At 43.2% G+C, this 22620-nt stretch overlaps 3 protein-coding genes across 6 annotated transcripts; 2 read left to right on the plus strand and 1 right to left on the minus strand.

Moving 5' to 3' along the window:
- Positions 1 to 1592: 1592 nt before the first annotated feature.
- Positions 1593 to 7969, plus strand: LOC117834171 (disease resistance protein RPM1). The gene is given in 5 exon segments (XM_034713793.2): positions 1593 to 1988; positions 2097 to 2247; positions 2341 to 2920; positions 3053 to 3190; positions 3302 to 7969. A coding segment is annotated over 1 exon segment (1995 nt). The 5' UTR covers positions 1593 to 1988; positions 2097 to 2247; positions 2341 to 2920; positions 3053 to 3190; positions 3302 to 3354; the 3' UTR covers positions 5350 to 7969.
- Positions 7970 to 11779: 3810 nt separating this feature from the next.
- LOC117866876 (disease resistance protein RPM1) lies at positions 11780 to 19656 on the plus strand. The gene is given in 4 exon segments (XM_034751167.2): positions 11780 to 12503; positions 12639 to 12833; positions 12945 to 14476; positions 18524 to 19656. Coding segments are annotated over 2 exon segments (2610 nt in total). The 5' UTR covers positions 11780 to 12503; positions 12639 to 12833; positions 12945 to 12999.
- A 461-nt stretch (positions 19657 to 20117) lies between these two features.
- LOC117866610 (putative disease resistance RPP13-like protein 1) lies at positions 20118 to 22475 on the minus strand. Of its 4 annotated transcripts, none has more exons than XM_034750867.2 (3): positions 22282 to 22475; positions 21487 to 22158; positions 20118 to 21257 (listed from the first exon to the last, which is right to left on the minus strand). In XM_034750867.2, exon 3 carries the CDS (start codon positions 21119 to 21121, stop codon positions 20438 to 20440), a length of 684 nt encoding a protein of 227 aa, XP_034606758.1. In that variant the 5' UTR covers positions 21122 to 21257; positions 21487 to 22158; positions 22282 to 22475; the 3' UTR covers positions 20118 to 20437. The 4 variants fall into 4 exon arrangements, with proteins under 4 accessions (XP_034606758.1, XP_072151875.1, XP_034606756.1 ...); XM_072295774.1 differs by having other exon boundaries at positions 20118 to 21251; positions 22276 to 22475; XM_034750865.2 differs by having other exon boundaries at positions 22276 to 22474.
- Positions 22476 to 22620: the final 145 nt, after the last annotated feature.

Genomic DNA, 22620 nt, shown 5'->3' on the forward strand with positions numbered 1-22620 from the left:
TAAGGATGCACCCTCAAAACAAACGCATCAAGACTCCATTAGCCTCTACTTGCTATAAACCCCATGGCAGCGCTACTCGCAGCATTCTCCAAGAAAGCTCACGTCCTCGTCGCCTTCGCGCTGCTGGTGGCTCTCCTCGCCGCGGTTGCGTCGGCGGGCAAGGGCGACCTCCTGATGACAGACGGCCAGTGCACAAGAGTTGGAGCCTGCTCGGATAGCTTGTGCACGGAGCAGTACTGCAGCGTCCATGACACCGGGTCGTGCAAGTTCGTCGGCCAATACGTCTACTGCTGTTGTGGCCCAGTGCATTCGACATCCACCGACGATGTCCATCCGCGGCCGCTTGGTCATTGATGATCCGTCATATCTTTGTTTGATGCATGATTAGACGTGATATGGTTAGATGTTTTGCACCGGTGTATGGGATGTATCCGATCTGATTATTGGTACTCAAGAGTACAATACGGTAGTACCAAAATAATAAGCATAAGTTGTTCTCGTTTCTGTGGAATTTTATTTAGTCTTTTCTTCTGTCATTTTCTGATTGAAGTACAGTTCATGCCGTCCTATATTTTATTAAATTCTAATTTAAGCATTTCTCTATTATTAGAGTTGTAATTTGAACGGTTTTGAGGTTTTGTTTGGATGGCAGCCACAGCTCACCCCACTAAGGTTCGCATGCCGCAATTGGTTGGGCAGTTGTTTGGTTTCCGCCGGGGATCTGACATGCCGCAATTTATAGCAACTTTCTGCGTTGTTTGCTGCAGAGAAATTCACGTCAAAAGTGCGGCGGACGATTTGTCCGCCACAGTTCTGGTGCGTTTGGGCATGCCACATCTTTTACTGCTCAGCTACAGATACAGTCCAAATAAACTCTGAGTATTTAACAAATAAGAGATGCATGATCTGTGGTATTAGATATGTTTGTGGGCGAGGTAGGGTAGGAGTTTCATACTCACCGACAAATTTAGAGGAAAAAACAATCTTGACTAATCGTATCCTGACAAAATTAGAGGATGTAGGCCCAATCCTAAAAGATATATCCAAATCTTCAATTTGCTTGTACCCCTTTTGCCTTGGTTGCATTAGACGGGGGCATTGCCACCACCTAATCGCATCGGTGCATCACTTGTAACCCTTCATTTCATCTTTGAGCAAACGTCGCAACATCATCTTGCCCAGCTTGAATGTAGAACTATAGTTGAATTCCATGGATCATGGATGCTAAACCTAATAGCGTGTTAATGTAGGGATAAAATTATTAGCATGTTGAATTCTATTTTTTTCTCTACAATATTTGTTTTCCATACAATAATGAAAACTGTGCACACATATAACATGGGTCCAGCTACTACATTTTTTTATAGCAATTAATTAGCTACCGCATATGTAACTTTTTTGAAAACATTTTTTCTTAATAATGTTATATTGAACAATAGTTTCGTAATTGAAAAACTGTATAAAGGAATTGAGTAGTATTTCTCTGCTATCAAAGTGAACCGAAAACTTTTCAGAAACCAATCCTGTTTTACATTGGAAAAAAAGAGAGAGAAAACTCTTGCGACATCACAATAACTGAAAAAGCCACTGCCTCACCTCACGTGGTGCGTGTAGGGTCATCGTGTAAGAGACACGAACCACAGCGGGTGGCCCCACATGTAAGCGCTTCCAGGCCTCCCCTCCCATGGCTGGCGGCGGCGCGCGCCGCGCTCTCTTCCACTTCCGCGGTTCTGCCTCCATCCTCCCCGCCCCTCGCCTCTTCCGCAGCTCCGAACCCACCTCCGACCGATCCGACCTCGTCCCATCCTCAACCCGTCTCCTCCTCTCGCTCCTGCGCCGCCGCCGCCGCCTGCACCACCACCGTCCCCTCGGCCAACAAGGCGGGTTCATACAAATCGAGTAATACATGCAGCATCAGCGCATTGGGTTGCGCGAATAGCCCTTGCGGCGCGCTCGAGCCACCGCTTCGCAGGCTCTCCGACGAACAGGTGTGCCGCGCGCGATCCCGTGAAATCCCCGGCTCGGAAGTCGAAAGAGCAGTTTCCGATGATTGTTTGATGTGCCTGATTATGAGATTAATATGCTTTTGTGTACAGATGACGGCGAACACGGCGGACTTCGACCGAGGCGGGGAACACCGAACACGTCCTGGCGACCTGGCCAGTATGGCTGCTGCTATGCTACTGCTTTTTGCTGAACATTTTTTTAAGAAATGAAATTTGCTGAAGTTTTTCAGCATGCTGATTGGTGAGGTTCTCTTTGAGCCTATTGGCTATTGTCTGATTTGCTTTTCCTAAAAAGAAAATCTGATGTGTTGTTGTTGCTCGTTTTCTTGTTCAGAGGCGTTTTGACATAATGTGGATGCAGCGAGAAAGATGCTGGGTTGGGCATGTACCATTTCAATGTTCAGGTATTCTTTTTGGACGAGCAAATTGGCGCTCATCTCTGAAAGCTTAGAATTGCAATTGGGCAATATGTTTCGGTCGGGCACAGTTTTTTTCTCTAACGAACGTGATAGAGGGCCACCTTGATCGATCAGAGTAACAAACCATGCAGCAATCGAGGACTCCCAGTTGGTGCCAGGCTGGTGCTCACCCCATTGCTGTATGACTTTCAGCTCTGACTTTCCTCACTTATTTAAATGCCAATGATTTAAGCCTTGGGAATAAGATGCTGCAGACAATGACCCTTGTACCAAGATTTTTCTTTGCCTCCTTCCATCCACGAAACTGCAGGTTAGTTTGGAAGCAGAGATTGTCAAAAAATTATTATTCCTCCCTTATTGATTGGTAGAGTAGGATTGATATTGTTGCAGTTAATTATCATCGGAGATTGTATAGCCTACAACACTTGTTTAAATACCAAATTCATGGGACTCCATCTCTGCCACTTGCAGATTTAAACACTGCAAAACAGTAAGGTCAGACATCACAATATAATTTATTTTTGCTGAATGATGGTGACTGTCTTAACCTTTTTAATTGATGCGTTCAACCTGGATTGCTAATCACGACTTTTGACCTTTTCTCTCCATCTCCTACCTTCTTCAAAGAAGCGGTGGTCGCTGGTTAATCATCCTCTGGAGCTGCAGCATTGCTGCTCTGGATGCACCTCCTCTACTCATCAAAGCTGAATATCACCTCAACAAGGCCTGATCTCCAACGCGTGCTTATGTTCTCCTACTATTCTGGTAATCTCCCCCAAATTCAACCAGTTCAAAAATTTGAGTCTTGCTTTGGAAGTTAAGACTGTTGAACAGAAAGATTGCTCTGAAATTTAACTGATTTGTGAAATTTTGCAGCCATGCACATTCTCTTGTAGCTCTGAGCTCGATCAATAGCACATAAAACAACCATGGCGGAGGCTGTTGTGCGGGTAATTATTGGCAAGCTTGGCATGGCCTTGGTGAAAGAGGCAGCAATCTATGGTGCATCCTTGCTTGGCAAGGAAGCTTCCACCCTCAAGGGTCTCTTTGGTGAGATCCGCAAAGCTGAGGAGGAGCTAAATAGCATGAAGGCTTACTTGCGTGAATCAGAGAAGTTTAAGGATACTGACGAGACCACTGGCATCTTTGTCAAGAATATCCGAGAATTATCTTTTCGGATCGAGGATGTTGTCGATGAGTTCATGTATAGCCTTGAGGACAACAAGCATGGAGGTTTTGTAGCCAAGACGAAGAAGAGAGTTAAGCTTGTCAAAATCTGGCACCGTTTAGCTCTCGAGCTTTGTAGTATCAATGCTGAACTTAAAGAGGCTGCAACAAGGAGAGACCGTTACACCATACCAGGAAACAAGAGATATGGTGGCGGCAGTGTCCATCATGACATATCTACCAATCAAATTTCGTGTTTGTGAAAGGAAGAAGATCTAGTTGGAATCGAGGACAATGTGGACAAGCTGACACAGTATCTAGGCAGTGATTTGGAGGAAAAGAAGTGCAAAATTGCCACAGTTTGGGGGATGGGTGGAGTAGGTTTAGTTGATCATGTCTATAAGATTGTGAAAGTGAATTTTGATACTGCTGCATGGGTAACTGTGGCAAAGAGTTACCAAGTAAAGGACTTGTTGAAGAAGATTGTGAGAGAGTTGGGCATCTCAGTTGACACGAGTAACATGGATATGAGAGTCGTAGTAGGCGTCATCCGTAACCATCTTCAAGGTAAAATATTTATCTTGGTTCTGGATGATGTTTGGGAAGATGATGTGTGGATTAAAATTGTGGATGTCTTTCCAACCAACTGCATCAGCAGGTTTGTTCTGACATCACAAAACTATGAAGTCGCATCATTGGCAACTAGTAATTGTGAAATCAAGGTGGAACCGCTAGGAGAAGGTCACACTTGGGAGTTATTTTGCAAGGTAGCTTTTCGGAGTAGTGACGACAAAGGATGCCCATCTGATTTGCATGATTTGGCCGTAAAGTTCCTACAAAAGTGTGAAGGATTGCCTATTGCTACTGCATGCATAGGGCGCCTTCTTTCTTGCAAACCCCGATCTTACATTGCATGGAATAATGTGTATGAGTTAGAGATGCAGTCAACTAAAAATGTGATTCCTGGTGTTGATGCCATTCTAAAAGTCAGCTTGGAGGATCTTTCATTCTATCTAAAGAGTTGCTTCTTACATTGTGCACTATTTCCAGAGGATTCTGCAATGTAGAGATGGATGCTAATTAGGCAGTGAATCACTGCTGGGTTCATCAAGGAAAAAGATAACAAAACACTGGAAGAAGTAGCAGAGGGCTGCTTAAATGTGCTTGTAAACGGAAGCCTATTACAAGTTCTGAGCAAGAATGAGTTTGGACGAGTGAAATGGTGCCAAATGCATGATGTCATTCGCCATCTTGCCCTTGAAAAAGCAGATAAAGAATGCTTTGGTAAAGTTTATGATGGCTCTAGATCATTTTTGCTAGATGGCACCCTTCGACTATCGATAAATAACACCAATATTGCACCTTTAAGTCAATCTAGTGCAACACATCTCCGTGCAATCAATGTATTTATGACATATATTAATATTGATTTACCATGGCCTGTCCATGCATCTTCAAATTTGCTGTCAGCATTGGATCTGCAAGGTGCTCAAATTGAGATGTTGCCTAAGGAGGTCTTCAGCTTATTTAATCTACGGTTTTTGGGTCTTAGATATACTAAAATTCAAACTTTACCTGAGTCAGTTGGAAGATTACAAAACTTAGAAGTACTGGATGCATTGCTAACTGCTTTGCAGTCTTTACCAAAGGGTGTAGGGACACTAAAGAAGCTTAGGTACCTGTATGCAAGTAAAGAATTTCATACTAAAGGAAGTTCTACACATTTTGCAGTCTCTGAGACTATCCAAACTTCATGAGGACTCATTTTCTAACCTCATTGTGTTACGTGGGTTATGCTACCTTCGCTTTCTTAACTTGTCTTATAATGGCAAAAAAAATGTACTTCCCTGCACTCTCGTTTCCTAGACTATGACAATTAAAAATATCTGGTGCTCCACAGCATAACCAAGTTGAAATAGCAGAAGGTGCATCGGAAAGCCTTATTGTGCTATGGTTTTCAGACTGCCCAAGATTGAACAACATCCCTCATGGCATTGAGCGCCTTACAGCCCTTGAGATTTTATATTTGGAAGACACAGCAGAGGAGCTCATAGAGAAGCTTAGGTGGGAAAGTGGAGCAAACGAATGCAATGAAGAGCAAAAGAAGATTAGCCACATTAGAAAGGTGGTTGTTGTATTGACTGGAGAAAACATATGGGAAAGGATTAGATGATTGAAACGTCAAAGCTGCTATTCCCAGAGTAAGATATTTTAATTGATGTCATCACTTGTTCAAAACTTCTCTCTTTCTCAATTGTTCATATCATAACACAATACTCGTATAGATGCTTTGCAATATTTATTCGGTTGTGATGGAACTTGGTTATCAATTATTCTGTATGTTTTTCTATGCCCTTTTTCCTCCTCTGCATCACACCTCCATGTGTGTTTGCATGTGTTTAGTTGAAAACTTTGCTTGAGGCTATATGCTAACATGGAAACAGATATGCTTATTACTTCATACATATATGTATGCATGACCTAGATGGTGACAAATATAATGCACACATACCTTGAGTTAGTTTTTCATATTAACAATGGCAGAATTTGAAAATTTATGCTAGGCCATGCATTCAGGAGAGGTCCTTAGGGCAGTCAGCACTGAAGGCAATCTTTGGTGCAGTGCTGGAGCAAGAAAGCTCCAGGAGCTCTTGGCCAGGTCACCGACCTTGGGCTTTTAGGCTCTGAAGGTTTCATGTGGAACCTTGGTGTTTTTGTGGCACGTCTGTTGTAGTTTCTTAGAGTGTGTGTGTGCGCGGTGTTCCTGTACTCGAGTGGGGTCTGCCAAACTCGTGTATTTTTATCTACCTTAATGAAATGACACGCAGCTCTCCTGCGTAGTTCGAGAAAAAAAAGAATTGGAAAATTTAGAAGCATATACAGAAGTACTTTGTGATACTTTTTGCAATGTCAGAGGTAGATAATCTAAATACAAATTCAGGTGTTACTTTATATTATTTTTATAATGGCATATGCAAGTAATTTAGATGAATATTTAGTATTACTTTAGACTATTTTCATAATCACTGTGGTGGGTAATTTAGATATAGATTTTAGGTTACTTTAGACTATTTTTCACAATCGTAGGGGTGAATAATTTTTAGGAAAATGAATTGATCAATAGCGACCATTCTTCATGATAATTAGTCTACATAATTGATGGCTAGATGTTTTAAATTTTCTGTAGAATTTTTAGGATTTAGTTTTGCTAAGCATCTTGTGCAAAATAACAAACAGCCTTCAAAAGTAGTCTCTAATTAATAGTAGTAAAATAGGTGTATGGCTTTATATGGATTGGTCAATACTCAATACATACTCAGGTGCTTCTTTCTCACATTTTTCTTGTTCTTTGATCTGTATATATTGTAATAATAGAGCATATGAACAAGAAGCAACCAACAGGTTCGTTGCTTCTATACTTTTCCAGCTTTTTTATTCTAACTTCTATACTTCTATACCAACAAGAAACAACCAACAAGTTCAACTTTGTCAGGTCTTATTATTTTATTATATTTTATTTAGTTACATATTAGTTGTTAGTGGAGATGGTCCCTCTACCATCGGAGATTAACCCTAGGTTTGATAGTATATTTGTCTCATGAATCCTTTTGTTTTGTTAGTGGTAGCCAATCCATCTATTGTAGATATTTGTCTCATGAATCCTTTTTTTTTTGTTAGTGGTAGCCAATCCATCTATTGTAGACATTCATAGGAGTAGTGTATGTGTGCTTGTATTCATAGGAATGACGTCCGAACCATGTAAAAAAAGTAGCATGAATATTTGCATGGATTGGAGGGTTGTGGGGCTAAATTAAGCCAGCGACCCTTCGGAGTGTCAGGAGCATATTTGGACACATGGAAAGCTCATGATCCTGCATGTTGTTCGAGGAAAAATGCCTACCAATCCACTTCCTCTTATCATTTCAATTTGTTACTGGATTAACAACTCTGGCAAAATGCTGTAGGATTCGAGAAGAAAGGAGTTGTGCTAGGGAACCAAACTACTGGAAGAGGTGGCGCTGAGGTGCTTTTGCAGCAGGAAGAGGTTGGAGTCGATGGCAATAAGGATGAACTTTTAAAAATGTTGTTGGCCGAAGTCTCTGTTTGGTTGTGGTTGATCTCTGATCGGTGAGCGTGTAACGCACCAGTGTAGAAGGAGAAAATGTATCTTGTCTCGTTGTCTGGGTGCAGTTTTTTTGGTGATATTATGTTGAGGTTTCCATTTACTCTTCCTAGGGAGGAAAGGAACGATCTATGCTTAGTGCTTTGTACTTACAAACAGTTTCATTCCGTTGTGCTGAACCTGATGTATATAATTTGGTTTGGACAAAACTGGAATACTTTGCAGTTGATGGCTTTCTTTCATATAGGTCTTCAGACTTCAGGTTGGCATTTTGGTTTGGTATGCTTGAAAGGATCTTGCCTGTCCGAATAACTCGTACGCTCTGCTGCTGGCTGCTACTCTGCTTTCTCAAAACATAGCACGTACCAGCATGCTACTCTGTAATCTGTATCCTTGAGGCAGAGCAAGATGTAGAACAACACCATCCAAGAAAACCACCCCGCTCTCTAATTTACTTTGATTTTGGCTTGCAACAAGCCCTGAAATGAAAAAAAAATGTTACAAGAATCAAAAGCAAAATAAGAAGGAACAGAGCGACGGTACAGGGAGACACAAAATGGGGTGTACAAAGAGGTGAAAATGAGAAAAAGAAAAACGACCGCGCAACGGAAGATTCTCCCTAAGGGGAATATGATCTAAGATCACTATGACCAAATGTGTACAACTCATGTGATGAAAGAAACCCGATCGTACAAGCAGCTCCTCGTGATCCCATAGTTGAACTTCCTAGGCAGTGAGGAACTATGTGGGCTTTCGCTTTGAAATTTATTGGGTGAACATGCCAGGTTTCTTAGAGACTATACAAGAAGTCTGGAGCCAACCAGTGCATACTCAAGACGCCATACTACATATGCATGTCAAACTCATTCGCACAGCAAAGGTGCTTAAATTGTGGAAGAGACAACCTTAGCAATCTAGCCCTTCGACTGGCAATAGCCAACGAGGTGCTGCGCTTCTTGGATGCAGCTCAGGAACAAAGAGCTCTTACAACAGAGGAATTAGAATTTCGACGATACCTAAAAGCGAAATCGGTGGGCTTAGCAGCGGTTCAGAGAGCCCGTGCAAGACAACACTCGCGGCTCACATGGATGAGTAAAGGAGACGCATGCACACGCCTGTTTATGCTGCATGCTAACAACAGAAGAAGAAAGCTACACATCCCGTCCTTAACCACCGTAAATGGAACAACGACCAACAACCACCAGCAAAAAGAGGAAATAATATACGATCACTTTGTAAACCTGTTGGGCAAAACACAAGAGAGATCCCTCAGCCTAAACTGGACAAATCTTGGATATCAACCACATGACCTGACCGACCTGGAAGCACCATTTGAGGCGGAAGAAATAAAAAAGGTCGTCATGCACTTACCAGCACAAAAATCACCTGGCCCGGACGGATTTATTGGTCTATTCTATAAGAAGTGTTGGGATGTGATAGGAGAGGACCTGATCCAAGCTCTTCATGCCTTCCACTCCCTTAGGACCAGACGCATGGAACTGATTAACAAGGCCAATATCATTTTGCTGCCAAAGAAAGAAGGAGCGACCATGGTTGCAGATTTGGGACCCATCAGTCTCATTAATAGTCTAGCCAAGATCATAATAAAAGGTGCTAGGAGATAGGTTGGCTCCGAGATTGAATGAGCTAGTTTCCGGATGTCAGAACGCCTTAATAAAAAAAAGATGCATTCACGACAACTTCGTCTACGTACAAAGTGTGATCAAGGCATTGCACAAATCAAAGAGACCGGCACTCTTTGTAAAACTTGATATCTCAAAAGCATTTGATTCGCTTAGTTGGGTATTTCTCATCGAAACATTGCAGACCCTAGGTTTCGGCCAAAAATGGAGAGATTGGATCACAACACTATTAGCCACCTCATCATCCAAGGTGCTACTTAACGGGAGACCTAGGAAAAAAATTAAGCATGCTAGAGGCCTCCGTCAAGGAGACCCACTATCACCCATGTTGTTCATCCTCGCCATTGACCCACTCCATAAAATGGTGGAACTGGCAGCCGGCAACAACATCATAAGACCAATCCTCCCCAGAGCGGCAAAGCTACGGTGCTCCCTTTATGCAGATGACGCAGCCATTTTCACAAACCCAGATAGAGAAGAACTACAACGTATCGGATAGTTGCTACATATCTTTGGAGAATGTTCAGGACTCAAGATAAATATGACTAAAATGGAAATATTCCCTATCCGGTGTACCAACGAAACCATCTCAGAAGCTCTAGAGCACTTCCCGGGAAAAATTTCATCCTTCCTTGGAAAATATTTGGGTTTGCCTCTTCACACGCGCAAACTCCGAAGGGTGGACGTCCAACCATTAATTGACAAGATCGGTGGAAGGCTTCCTGGATGGAAAGGTAAAATGTTATCGTCGGTCGGGAGAGAAACACTGGTGAAGAGTGTATTAACATCACAACCAATATATCACCTCACAGTTTTCCCTACTCAAAAATGGCTAATCAGGTAAAATGTTATCGTCGGTCGGGAGAGAAACACTAAAGAGTGTATTAACATCACAACCAATATATCACCTCACAGTTTTCCCTACTAAAAAATGACTGATCAAACAGATTGATCGCCTGCATCGCAGTTTCCTTTGGAAAGGAGAGGAACCAGAAAAGGTTAATGGAGGACACTGCTGAATCAACAGTGTGCATGCCTAAGGACATGGGAGGGCTCGGGATTCTTGACCTCCAGAGACTTGCGAGGGCTCTAAGAATGAGATGGTGCTGGTTCTCTAAGAATGAGATGGTGCTGGTTCCAGTGGAAGTATAGCGAGAGACCTTGGGTAGGACTTGATATCCCGTGCGATAAGAATGACAAAGACCTGTTCTATACGTCAACAGTAGTAATGGTGGGCAATGGAAAGAAAGCAAACTTCTAGCATTCAGCATGGGTGAATGGAAAGTCCCCAAGAAACTTGGCACCACTTTTGTTCCAACGATCTAAAAGGAAAAACTTCTCGGTACAACGGGACTTATAAGATAACTACTGGATAGCGTAGGTTTACCCACTCGTGACAGGAGAGGAAATCAGAGAGTATGTGCAGCTGTTTGAGGAAATAAACATGCTACAGCATGACACTAATGCGGAGGATGAAATATCATGGAGGTGGACGAAGGACAGGGAGTGTACCACAAAGAGTGCATACCGCATACAATTCCAAGGCCAACTGAAGAAGTTGAGTATCACCCCAATATGGAAAGCTAGAACTGAACCAAAATGCTGGATCTTTACCTGGCTTCTCCTGCATAGGAAAATCTTAACAGTAGACAACTTGGAAAAGCGGGGGTGGTCTAATAACCCTCAGTGCAAGCTATACAATTCCGATCTGGAGACACCCACACACCTGTGCAAAGACTGCCCTTACACAACGACGATCTGGGACCAGCTGCAAGGATAGTTTTCTCTTAACCACTTACCCCAGGCAATACATCGTGTTTGATCCACAAGTGGTGGAAGAAATGCAGGAGCATGATCGACAAAAGGAACAAAACTTTCTTTGACGGCCTCATCATATATTTCTGGTGGAACATTTGGTAAGAGCGCAACAGACAAGTTTTTAATCATGAAACCAAACCGGTGGAAGACGTCGCGTTCTCTATCAAAGAAGACATCCAACATTTCCAGTTCGCCAATAAAACGCATGAAGCCTCGCGGTTGAGCTAACCTAGCAGCAATTTTCATCTTTTAAAGTGGGGTTTTGGAGTGGATCTCGTAGTAGTTGTTGTTTTTTCCTTTCCCCCTTGGGAGTGCTATTTAGTTGATGCAGTGAGAGCCATGTACATAGAGCTATTTTTTGTTTTATTTTTTTATCTTGTTTGGTTTTACCTCTTCTAATAAAAATTCGGCAAAGTTTTTGCTGTCCCTTAAAAAAAAAAGGACCAGTCTGGTAAGCGTCATAGAGATCCATCGGAACAACCGGCCATTCCGTTTGTTCCAAATGTGCCAAATGCAGAGGATGACTGCACACAATCCAATAAATTAAATGAGCATGCAAGGAGCCAACTTCCACACGAGTAGCCTTGATTTGAGTTCTCACAAATTTGCCTTCTGGGTTTGGATTTTTTGTTTCAATTTCATGAAATCAAAGGTGAAGTATTGTACTTTTATATGGTAGATCTTTAGCACACAAACTTGCCATGTTCCAAGGTTGCTATAGTTAAAGTTCATGAGGATTGAGGCCAGACTTGAGGGAATTTTTGAGTTACTTGACAGTTCTTTTTTTCTTCATCAAGGAGACTTTTTGAGGAAATATATTCACCATTCTTCTATGAGCCTATGTTCCAAAAAAAGTGGTTTTAGAAGTCACTTGGTCGAGTTTTGGATTTTTCTCATGCCTTGCTGCGCGCAGTTGTTCCTGTTGTTGATCCCATAGCTAACAAATGAGGACAATTAAGTTAGATGGGCTACATGATTAAATTCGATGGTGAAAGATGATGACCCATGCACCAAAAGAAGCTTCTTCTTCTTCTTCTTGTTTTTTTTTTGTAAAATTGCCGCACTTGACTTAATTGGCGCTTTCCACCAAAGCGCGTCTAGTGCACTGATTGGCTTTCAACCTGCCCCGAAATTTTCCTCATCTCCTCCATTCTTCGAAGCTTCCTCTCCTTTTTGTTCTCTTGTAGTTGCTGGTGACCAGTCATCATCTCTGGCCCTGCAGAATCGTTTTTTTCCTGATTCAACTCCTCCCACTCCATCCAGCTTGACTGCGGATTCAGCAAGGTCCTGCAGAACGCTTGTCTTCTAGCTTCCTCATCATATTCAGGTAACAGCCCTCTGTCAAATTTCATCAATTTGAAGTTTGTTCAATACTGGTTTGCAAATCCATATTGTTAAGCCGAAGCTTTTTTTTTGAAAATTGATTTGATTTGTGAAAAACTGAAAATCACTCGTTGTACAGCTTGAAGTTGTTTTCCCTTGTCTCCATTGTTCAACAAATTAAAGAACCAGTCTGTTAGTCGCTGGTAGCTCGTCATCCAGAGCTGCAGGATTGTTGCACGCAGGATGTACCTTCGGTGACTAGCCGAAGCTTCAGTTCTTATCACTTGAACAAGAACCAATCTGCAAGGCATGCTTGTTTTCATCTCCTATTCTGGTAACCCTCCGCCTAATCTCTTAAGTAAAATTAAAGGTTGATTGCTTTGGAAGTTCAGATTTTTTACCAGAAAGCTAGCTCTGAAAATTGAACTGATGTCTGAAATTTTAGGTTTGGAAGCGTACACTCGTTATTCCAAGTACTGAAGCAAGTGCACACAGCCATCATGGCGGAGGCTGTTGTAGGAGTTCTGATCAGCAAGCTCGGTGCGGCCTTGGCAAAAGAGGCAGCAACTTATGGTGCATCCCTGCTTTGCAAGGAAGCTTCTGCCCTAAAGGGTCTTTTCGGTGAGATCCACAAAGCCAAGGGTGAGCTGGAGAGCATGAAGGCATACTTGCGTGAATCAGAGAAGTTCAAAGATACCAATGAGACCACTGGCATATTTGTAAAGAAGGTTCGTGAATTAGCTTTCCGTATCGAGGATGTTGTCGATGAGTTCTCATACAAGCTTGAGGATGGCAAGCATGGAGGTTTTGTAGCCAAGATGACTAAGAGGATCAAGCATGTCAAAAGTTGGCACCATCTAGCCGTCGAGCTCCGATATATCAATACCGAGCTCGAAGAGGCTACAAAAAGGAGGGACCGTTATGTCATCCCAGAAATGCAGAGACAAGATGGAAGTGGTGACCATCGTGCTAAACCCAACAATCAAACTTCGTGTTTTGCGAGAGAAGAGGATATAGTGGGCATTGAATATTATGCAGACGAGCTCCAGCGGTGGCTTCTAGCTGATTTGAAGGAAAGGAGCAACATAATCACCACAATTTGGGGGATGGGCGGAGTCGGTAAAACTACATTGGCTGATCATGTCTATAACACAGTGAAAGTGAAATTTGATGTAGCTGCATGGGTAACTGTGTCAAAGAGTTACCAAGTTGAGGACTTGTTGATAAAGATTGCTAGAGAGTTCGGCATCTCAACAGTTGACGGTAGCAATATGATAATGAGAACAGTCGTTGAGGTCATCCGTAACCATCTTGAAGGTAAAAAGTATATCTTGGTTTTGGATGATGTTTGGGAACAAGATGTGTGGATTAATAATGTCATGCCTGTATTCCCCGCTAATTGTACCGGCAGATTTGTTCTCACATCAAGAGTATATGAAGTAGCATCATTGGCAACTAATGAATGTTCAATTCAGCTGAAACCACTACCAGACAAAAGCTCTTATAAGTTATTTTGCAAGCTAGCCTTTTGGAATAATGGTGAAAAAACTTGCCCTCTGGAGTTACGGGATTTAGCTGCAAAGTTCTTACAAAAGTGTGAAGGATTGTCTATTGCTATTGCATGCATGGGGCGCCTATTATCTTGCAAACCCCCAACTTACTCTGCTTGGGAAAATGTTTATGAGGAATTAGAGCTGCAGTCGTGTAAAAATACGATCCCTGGTGTTGATACCATTTTGAAAGTCAGCTTCGAGGATCTTCCATATGAGTTGAAGAACTCCTTCTTACATTGTGCAATATTTCCAGAGGATTATGAGCTGAAGAGGAGGAGGTTAATACGGCACTGGATTACTGCTGGATTCATCACTGGAAAAGAGAACAAAACACTAGAACAAGTGGCAGAGGGGTACTTAAGTGAGCTTGTAAACCGAAGCCTACTACAAGTCACGAGGAAGAATGTGTTTGAACAAGTGAAATGTTGGGGGCCTCCTGGGAGCTCGGGAATTTTTTTTTTCAGCGCCGGCCGTGGGTGACCCCTTTTATCCCGGTTGGTATTACCAACCGGGATAAAAGGGGGTCTTTTGTCCCGGTTGAGTGACCCGGGATAAAAGACCCCCCCTTTTATCCCGGTTGGTTTATCCCGGATGCATTTTCGGGATCTTTGCACCCTACCAACCGGGACTAAAGCCCAATTCTCTACTAGTGATAATTGTCATAATGTGGAGCAAGAATCTGTCAACCGTAGAATGCAAGTATGCACTCCCTTCTTCCACAAATATAAAAATTTGTAGAATTTGTTAGAACATGTTAGAGCAGAGGTCCAATAACTTCTCGATATGCCTCGTGTTGATGAGGAGAAAGGAGGAGAGTGAGTGTAACTCGTCGATGGATCCGTCGCCGGTCGTACAACCAAGTATTAGCTCCGGCTTTGCAGCCAAGTCTGTCGATTCCTAACACAGTTTATGATGGCAGGAGTAAAGAATGGGCCATGGTAGAGAGAGTGAGAGAAACATGGAGAGAAGGCTATAGTTTGTGATTTTGATGACTGAGTGACAATGCAATGTAGTCATTGGGACTGGTTTGTCAAGCATTTGCCTTGTAGATTTTATAGGTCCCAAGAATACAAACCAAACCATAGTAAGATCCAAATTATGGTATTGATATGACCAAGCCATGATATCTAGGATTATTCTATAGTATTTAAGTATCCAAATAATAGATGATCCAATTGATGGTATTCATGGTGCTCAAATGGCAGTATTCAACTTAGAATAATTCTAGAGATAGAATTTGAATTTTCACTGTCATTTGAGCACTTAAATACTATAGAATAATTTTTCAAAAAAAAGGCAGGCTAATGGGCAAACATATAATAAGCGCACACGGTATCTTTCCAAAAAGTTAATGTTGCGCGGCTCCAACATGCGTGGATCGTGTAACCTCCAGGTGTTGTCCACAGCACATATATACTAGTTTTTTTGCACGTTTTTTTTGTGAGTTGCGTTGGTTTCAGTAGCCACGAAGTACCCGCAATTTGTTCCTCTTTGGTCACGTTCTTCACGTTAACGCTTGTAGAGCAGCTCTAGCAATGCTCTCTAAACAAAGCTATTTACATTTTTTAGTAGGGTTGTTCCTACTTTCCAAATGTTTAATTTTTACTCCTACCTCCATCATCAATTCTAAACAGCCCACGCTGATAGAGGCTAAGGCGAAGTAATACCCTAGCACCTAGCGCATGGGGTGCCGGCGCGCGTTGCGCCGTCGCCGATACAACCGGTGGCGAGCGGCCGGGTGCACCGCGCACGGTCGCATGGAGCGACGGAGCCACGGAGGTGCAAGTGCAATGGCCGACGATTTGCGCCAGGGAAGAGCGTGTGAACTAGTAGGACTGAGTATGGATCGGATGGAGTGAGAGATACGATCTGAAATTCGCACAATTGCCAATTTGACGAATCAGTTTTCATTCGTTTTCTTATTTGCTTTGGTGATGTTGGAATAATGTAGATCCCGATTTGTTTTACTTCAGTTTTATTCTGATGTCCTTGGCCAGTACAAGATTATTATTTGTACAAGATAAAGTAAATTCTTATCATGGTTAAGCTTTTTAAATCTAGTTCCTCTTAGGGGGTGTTTGGAAAGGGGTGCTAAACTTTAGCACCTCACTTTTAGCACACTTTTAGCACTTGAACTTCCAAACAGGGGTGCTAAAAGGTGAGTGCTAAAGTTTAGCACCCTTGTTTTCTTTAGTGGTGCTAAAAGTGGTCCCCAAGCCCACTTTTTCCCTAGTTGCCCCCCCTCTCTCCTCTCCACTTTTCCCTAAGCCAGTCATAAATGAAGGCAATGTAGTCATTTCTCACCCAAGGTGCTAAACTTTAGCACTGTATCCAAACAATCCCAAGTGCTAAACTTTAGCACTCCATTTGAGGGGTGCTAAAGTTTAGCACTGTGCTAAAGTTTAGCATTGTGTATCCAAACGGGGCCTAGTGTGCTTTCGCTACTTTTCGGCATGCTTATGATGTTTGGTAGATTCAAACAGGTACAAACTCCTAAAGTTTAATAGTGTACTAAAGTTTAGGACCCTCAAATTGCTAGTCCTAAAGTTTAGTACAGGGCTGTTTGGATGGACTACTAATCTTTAGGACCTTAGAGGGAAAATGTCATTTTTACCCCTCAATTACTCCTCTAAACTACCCTGCACTGTTCACGTCATTAATGCATGCGAGGGCAATAGGGGTAAAGGGGGACTTGGGGACCACTTTTAGGAGAAATAGGATCCATTAGGACCCCTTGCCCTCCTAATGAAAATGGCCCTCCTAAAGTTTAGGAGTGCACTTTTAGGACCGATGTTTGGATGCACAAGTTCTAAAAGTGTCCTAAAGTGAACTGCTAATCTTTAGGAGGGTGTATCCAAACAGGGCCTGCGTAACATATGTAAACTAATTGAGCAAACAAAACGAGGGTGTGATTGTGAACAGTGAACTATGCAGAACAAGCTGCTTGCACTACTTATAGTTTTGGTAAATTAGTCTAGGTGGGTGACTTATATCGATGTTGACATTTTTCTTTTCTTTCAAATAATATGCCGGTGGTGTGCTCCATGGAGTGAAGCATGTATATATGCTGGCTCTTTTTGGTTGGGATATGGATCATTAACTTCTTGACTACTCCCTCCATTCTTTTTGATAGTCCTATTTCATCTTGGCACAATAACCAAGGAAAGATAATTCTGCTTATTATCATCCATTTAATTATGTCATTAGCTATTCCTCGTAAACAAGCAATTCATAAAGGCTCAGGCTTCTTGATACCCACACAACCAGTCTCGGGTGGAAGAATGAAGGGTCATGCGTCAAGCTTGAGATACCTATTAAATGGATGGATAGTTGGATTGAAATAAGACCATCAAAAAAGAATTTTTCAGATTTAAAAATAACCCTATCAAAAGAGAACGGAGACAACAAAAGACATGCCCTAATCGGCCACTCTGTTTATACATGTTTAGGACGTGCCTATTAACACAAAGCTCCAATAGTCATCCGTTGATTGATTACATATATATGGTTGATTGATTGACTTAACAAAGGGAAGCACTCACTGCGACAGTTCTGCCTACACTGCACTCCCTACCTTTTGGAAAGCCAGCATGCTAATCCTTAAATAAAGGAAAATATACAAAGGATGCTTGCTAATCAATCTAACCATCAAACATATAAAAAGCACACACGGTATCTTTCCATTAAGTTAAGGATACGGCTCCAACCTGCTTACCTGCACATGTATGTACATACTTAATTTTTGCGCGTGTTTGGTGAATTGTGTTGGCTGCAGTTGCCACGAAGCATCCGTCAATGTCCTCTTCTCTGATCACATCCTTCACATGCATGCTCCTACGGTCCTATTTCTAATTGTATTGTTTTTGGTGCCTCCTGTAGGTTAGATGCCTAAAATTGAAGAGATTTCAGGCGTTGTGGACATATCTGAACAGAGAGGTCAACAAGGAATTTTACCCTAGTAGTGAATGCCAAGATTAGAGAGGGGAAGTTAGTGGAGAAAGGTTTTGGTGGCCCCTACTCTCTAGTGACATCTGGGCTTAGACGGACAATGGCCGAGGAGGCGGTGAATGGTGAAGGAATCACTGCACGCGCCACGCCCAGCCAATAAACCACACTGTCAAGCAGGCATGTAAAGGTAGGGGATGCGCAGATCGCGATTTGTTTAGCCAAAGTGCGCTTCTCGTGACCAGCAGATCAACTAATCTCAAGTTATTACATGCCAAAGTGCGGGCATGCGCGTAGTAGGTGAGATCTGTCATCGGAACACGAGTTCGCCAATGTCCCGGAATGCGCAGGTACCTAGCGAATCCATCCATATACATATCCATGTCCTTCGTGTGCTCGATCGCACACTTGACTAACTGTAGCACAATGGGAGCAGCTAGTTAGCCGGAGAGTCGCAGCTCATCAGGAGTGTGTGCCTTGCTGCAGTAGGAGTAGCTAAGTGCCTACTAAGTACACACACCTTTAGAAAAATGTTGCCGAATGCATGATGTCATCCGCAGTGTTGCCCTTGACAAGGCAGAGAACGAATGCTTTGGCAAAGTTTATGGGAGCTCTGGGACATTTTCTGTTGATGGCACCCGTCGAATATCAATACTGAGCAAAAATATTGAACCTCTAAGTCAGTCATGTACTACACATCTCCGTGCAATCCTTGCATTTACCAGTGACGTTAATGTTTATTTGCTCAGACGTATCCTTGCGTCTTCAAGGTTACTATCAACACTGGATCTGCAAGGTACTCACATCAAGATGTTGCCTAATGAGGTCTTCGGCCTTTTCAATTTGCGGTTTTTGGGTCTTAGATATACTAGAATTGAGATTCTACCTGATGCAGCAGGAAGATTACAAAATCTAGAAGTACTGGATGCATGTGGTACTGCTCAACTATCTTCACTTGAAGATGTACGAAGACTAACGCACAATATAAAAGCTCTCCGACAAGTCAACGGAATCAAGGTGCCTAGGAGCATTAGGCGCCTGACCAGGCTGCATGCTCTGCAAAATGTTAAAGCAAGCTTAGAGACTCTCCATGACATCGCAGCTTTGACGGAGTTAAGAACATTTGCAGTTAGCGATGTGAAAAGTGAGCACTCTTTAAACTTGAGCAGTGCTATCATGAATATGAGCCATCTTGCACATCTCTCAGTTGCTGCATCAATAGAACATGAAGTGTTACCAATGGGAGGACTCGCCTGTTTACCCAAGACTCTGTACAAACTTGAACTGACAGGGCCGCTAGACAAGGCAGAGGTGGCTCAGGTTTTCTCATCCTGGTCGCACCTTAAGAACCTCACCGTGTTGAATCTGAGATACTCCAGACTTGACGAAGACTCATTTTCTAGCCTCGTAGAGTTACGTGGTTTATGTTCTCTTGGACTTTCGTGGGCTTATGATGGGAAGAAAGTGTGCTTCCCCAAACAATCATTTCCTAGACTCCGAATATTGAAGATATTGGACGCTCCGCAGCTCTACGAAGTCGAAATAGAAGAAGGTGCACTGGAGAGCCTTGTACAGATTGTGTTTTCAAAGTGCCCAGAAATGAAGCTTCTTCCTCCAGGTATTAAATACCATTACATATATTCATATGAACGTTATTGATTGATGAGCCATCTCCCAGGTTTGTAATAAAAAAAAACAGATGATTCCCACACGTTGTTGGGGATTTATATATGGTCTTCCTTTTTTCATACAAGATAGAAATTATAACAAAATGATGTAGCGAATAGTTTTCAAACATAACAAGTCTTATGTGACAGTCGGATATTACAATGGCTTTGTAATAAACAAAATTATTGTGGCTTCAACGTCCATTTAGAGGTAGCATCGAGTTTTTTGTGGTTGTCTTCCTTTGTAAAATGTTTTTGTCAACTACTCCCTCCGATTCAAAACATTTGTCATCATTAACTTTTCTCGCAAACGTTTGACCATTTGTTTTCTTAAAAAAAATTATTGTAAACAAATGAAAATATAAGTCATGTTTAAAATATTTTTAATGAGAAATTAAATAAAAAAATTATACATACATAAACTTTTTAATAAGATGAATGGTAATGCCGTGGTAAAAGATCGACAGTAACAACTGTTTCGAAGGTAGTTCTTATGAAGACTTCCTTTATTACAAGGATGAGAAACCCTACGCGCGCACCGCTAAGCCAGCCCGTGCATCCCATTGGGCACCCATGTGCACGCATTTCCAGAAGAAGAGCTAGCGCAAAGACATTCATGATTCCACTATATTACAGACCATATGAAACAAATAAGTTCAGTGCTCATGTGCTGCATCCTCTGTGTACGTAGGGTGAGCACAACACACCAGTAACATGAGCTAGAGCTAGAGCTAGAGCTGTACCTTTGTGTCATCCTGAGAGCGTCTTGACTGCTAGCATGAAATCATTTTCTTAGGAATGTGCTCAATCTTTTGCCAGTTCGGATGCCCAGTTGTCTGGCAAGACCTGGTGAACGCCGCGTCGCAGGACATGACATTCAACTCCTCGAGAGACGGGGGCAGCGCCGGAAGCCACCCAATGTTCAAGCAGGCAATGATGAACAGCTTCTTGAGCGAGGAGAGGCGTTCCATGTTATCCGGCAAGGCGTCCCAGCTGCAGTCGTCAAGCCAGAGGAGCTGGAGATGAAGGAAATTCTCAAGCTTCGGAGCGGGTCCAAGCTGGCTGCATCGCCAGAAGAAAAGCCTCCTGAGCTCCGTCGGGCCGCCGCTCTGCGCCCCCACGATCCAACTTGGGTAACTGGAGCCATGGAAGTCCCAGATCTCCAGGTGTTGAAGCTGAACCGGAGGACAGAGGCCCTCGATGACCTGCGCCTCTGCTTCGGCGTTTGGCCTGCGGCTATCACGCTCCCAGCACAGTTCTAGGACCGTGAGCCGCTCCTTGGCAGCTAGATTGGCTTCCAGAGCTTCCTCCTTGCTTCCAACGTTCTCGAGACCGAAGATCCTCAGCGTGCCGCGGAGGTCGTTCCGGTCGCCCAGCTGCTTTATCTTGTACTCTTCTAAGTCTTCTTCATTCATCACTGTGAACTCTTGCGTCTCACTGTCCTCTGGATCCGCCATCAGAAGCTCCAAGTTTGGTGACTGCTCTCACAATTATTCCTCACAAAGATTGCTTCACGAAATAAATTGCTCATGGCAGTCGCAGAATCATGTACACATGGAGTTGATCTTGAGATTGGGGGTCCATTACCTTTACCTATGCCAGAAGTTGAAGGATCCAAATCCGGCGGAAAATTTGTCAGATTAAACTAGATGAAATTACGAAACTAACCCAACTGGAATCACGTCAATCGGACTTACGGATCTTGAGATAAAAATAAAACAAGCAGACTATGTCAGATGCTGACGAGAATTGTAAAGAACCAATCGAGATGCACAAGATCAATCATTATAGATGAAAGATTAAATTGAGTAATTGAACTTACAAAAGTGCATCTAGTCTCCGCCCGAACATCCTCCCTCTCTTAATCGGAGAGATCAACAAAAACCTCTCACTAGAATTCAAACCCTAGGCTAGACCGGAGAGAGGAAAATTGAACCGTGGAACCCCAGGGCACGAGTACTGTTCACGGGTACTGTTCACGCGTGAATAGTAACTCGCCGGGAGTCCAAAACGTCCCCTAATCTCTCAACCCTAGGTGCCACATATTTATATCTCCAAAGGGTGGCACGACCTATTTTCACATAACCCCCTACGCTAAATAAATCCATAGCAAATTCCGCGATGTCCGCGATCCCTCCATCTCCGCGATGTGATCCTCGCAATGTCGCCGCATGACCATCCGAAATCGTATCGCGATCGCCAGAATTTCCATCTTCGGCCAACGCACGCCGCACGAGCGTCCCGGTACGATGCATGGCTTTGTGGCTCAACCAGCGAATCCCAGATTTTGTGGCATAATCCGGAAACCTCCCTCGACGTCCTCCCGCCGTGTAGCCAGGTACAGTAGACGTACACCGCACGATCGCCTGTCCCTCGAACGCAAGCCTCGATCCGCCCTTCTCCGCCCCCGCGGTTTTTCGACGCGGCATCCTATCTTCGTTCTTCACTCGTCGCCGCATGTACCTTGTCTCCACCTGTCACCTGCAACCACAACCTGCCAAGAGACACGTCACACGCACACCGTGTTGTCAATCGCTCATCACCAAGGTGCTAGCCCACCGGCATCTCACATGTACACATGGAGTTGATCTTGAGATTGGGGGTCCATTACCTTTACCTATGCCAGAAGTTGAAGGATCCAAATCCGGCGGAAGTCCGCCGGCGCTTGGAGGAACTGGAGGCGGTCTGGCGGCCAGGTTGCACAGGGCATGGACCATGGATCGGAGCACACACAGCCAAGGATAAGCACATGCACACGCCAGACCCAAGGACAGTATTGGTTGAGCTGTGAAAATCAACAGCGACCTCTTGCCCACTGTAAGCACACAGCCAACCAATAATCCATGCCGACAAAAGACCACGCACAAGATCGAGTCAGCGATAAGATAATACGGCGATAAAAAGGTGAAAGGCTAAAGAAGTCTTTTTTTTATCACCGTTTCCCTGTGGATGAACA

This window comes from Setaria viridis, chromosome 8 (genome assembly GCF_005286985.2).
Source record: "Setaria viridis chromosome 8, Setaria_viridis_v4.0, whole genome shotgun sequence".
NCBI lineage: Eukaryota > Viridiplantae > Streptophyta > Magnoliopsida > Poales > Poaceae > Setaria > Setaria viridis.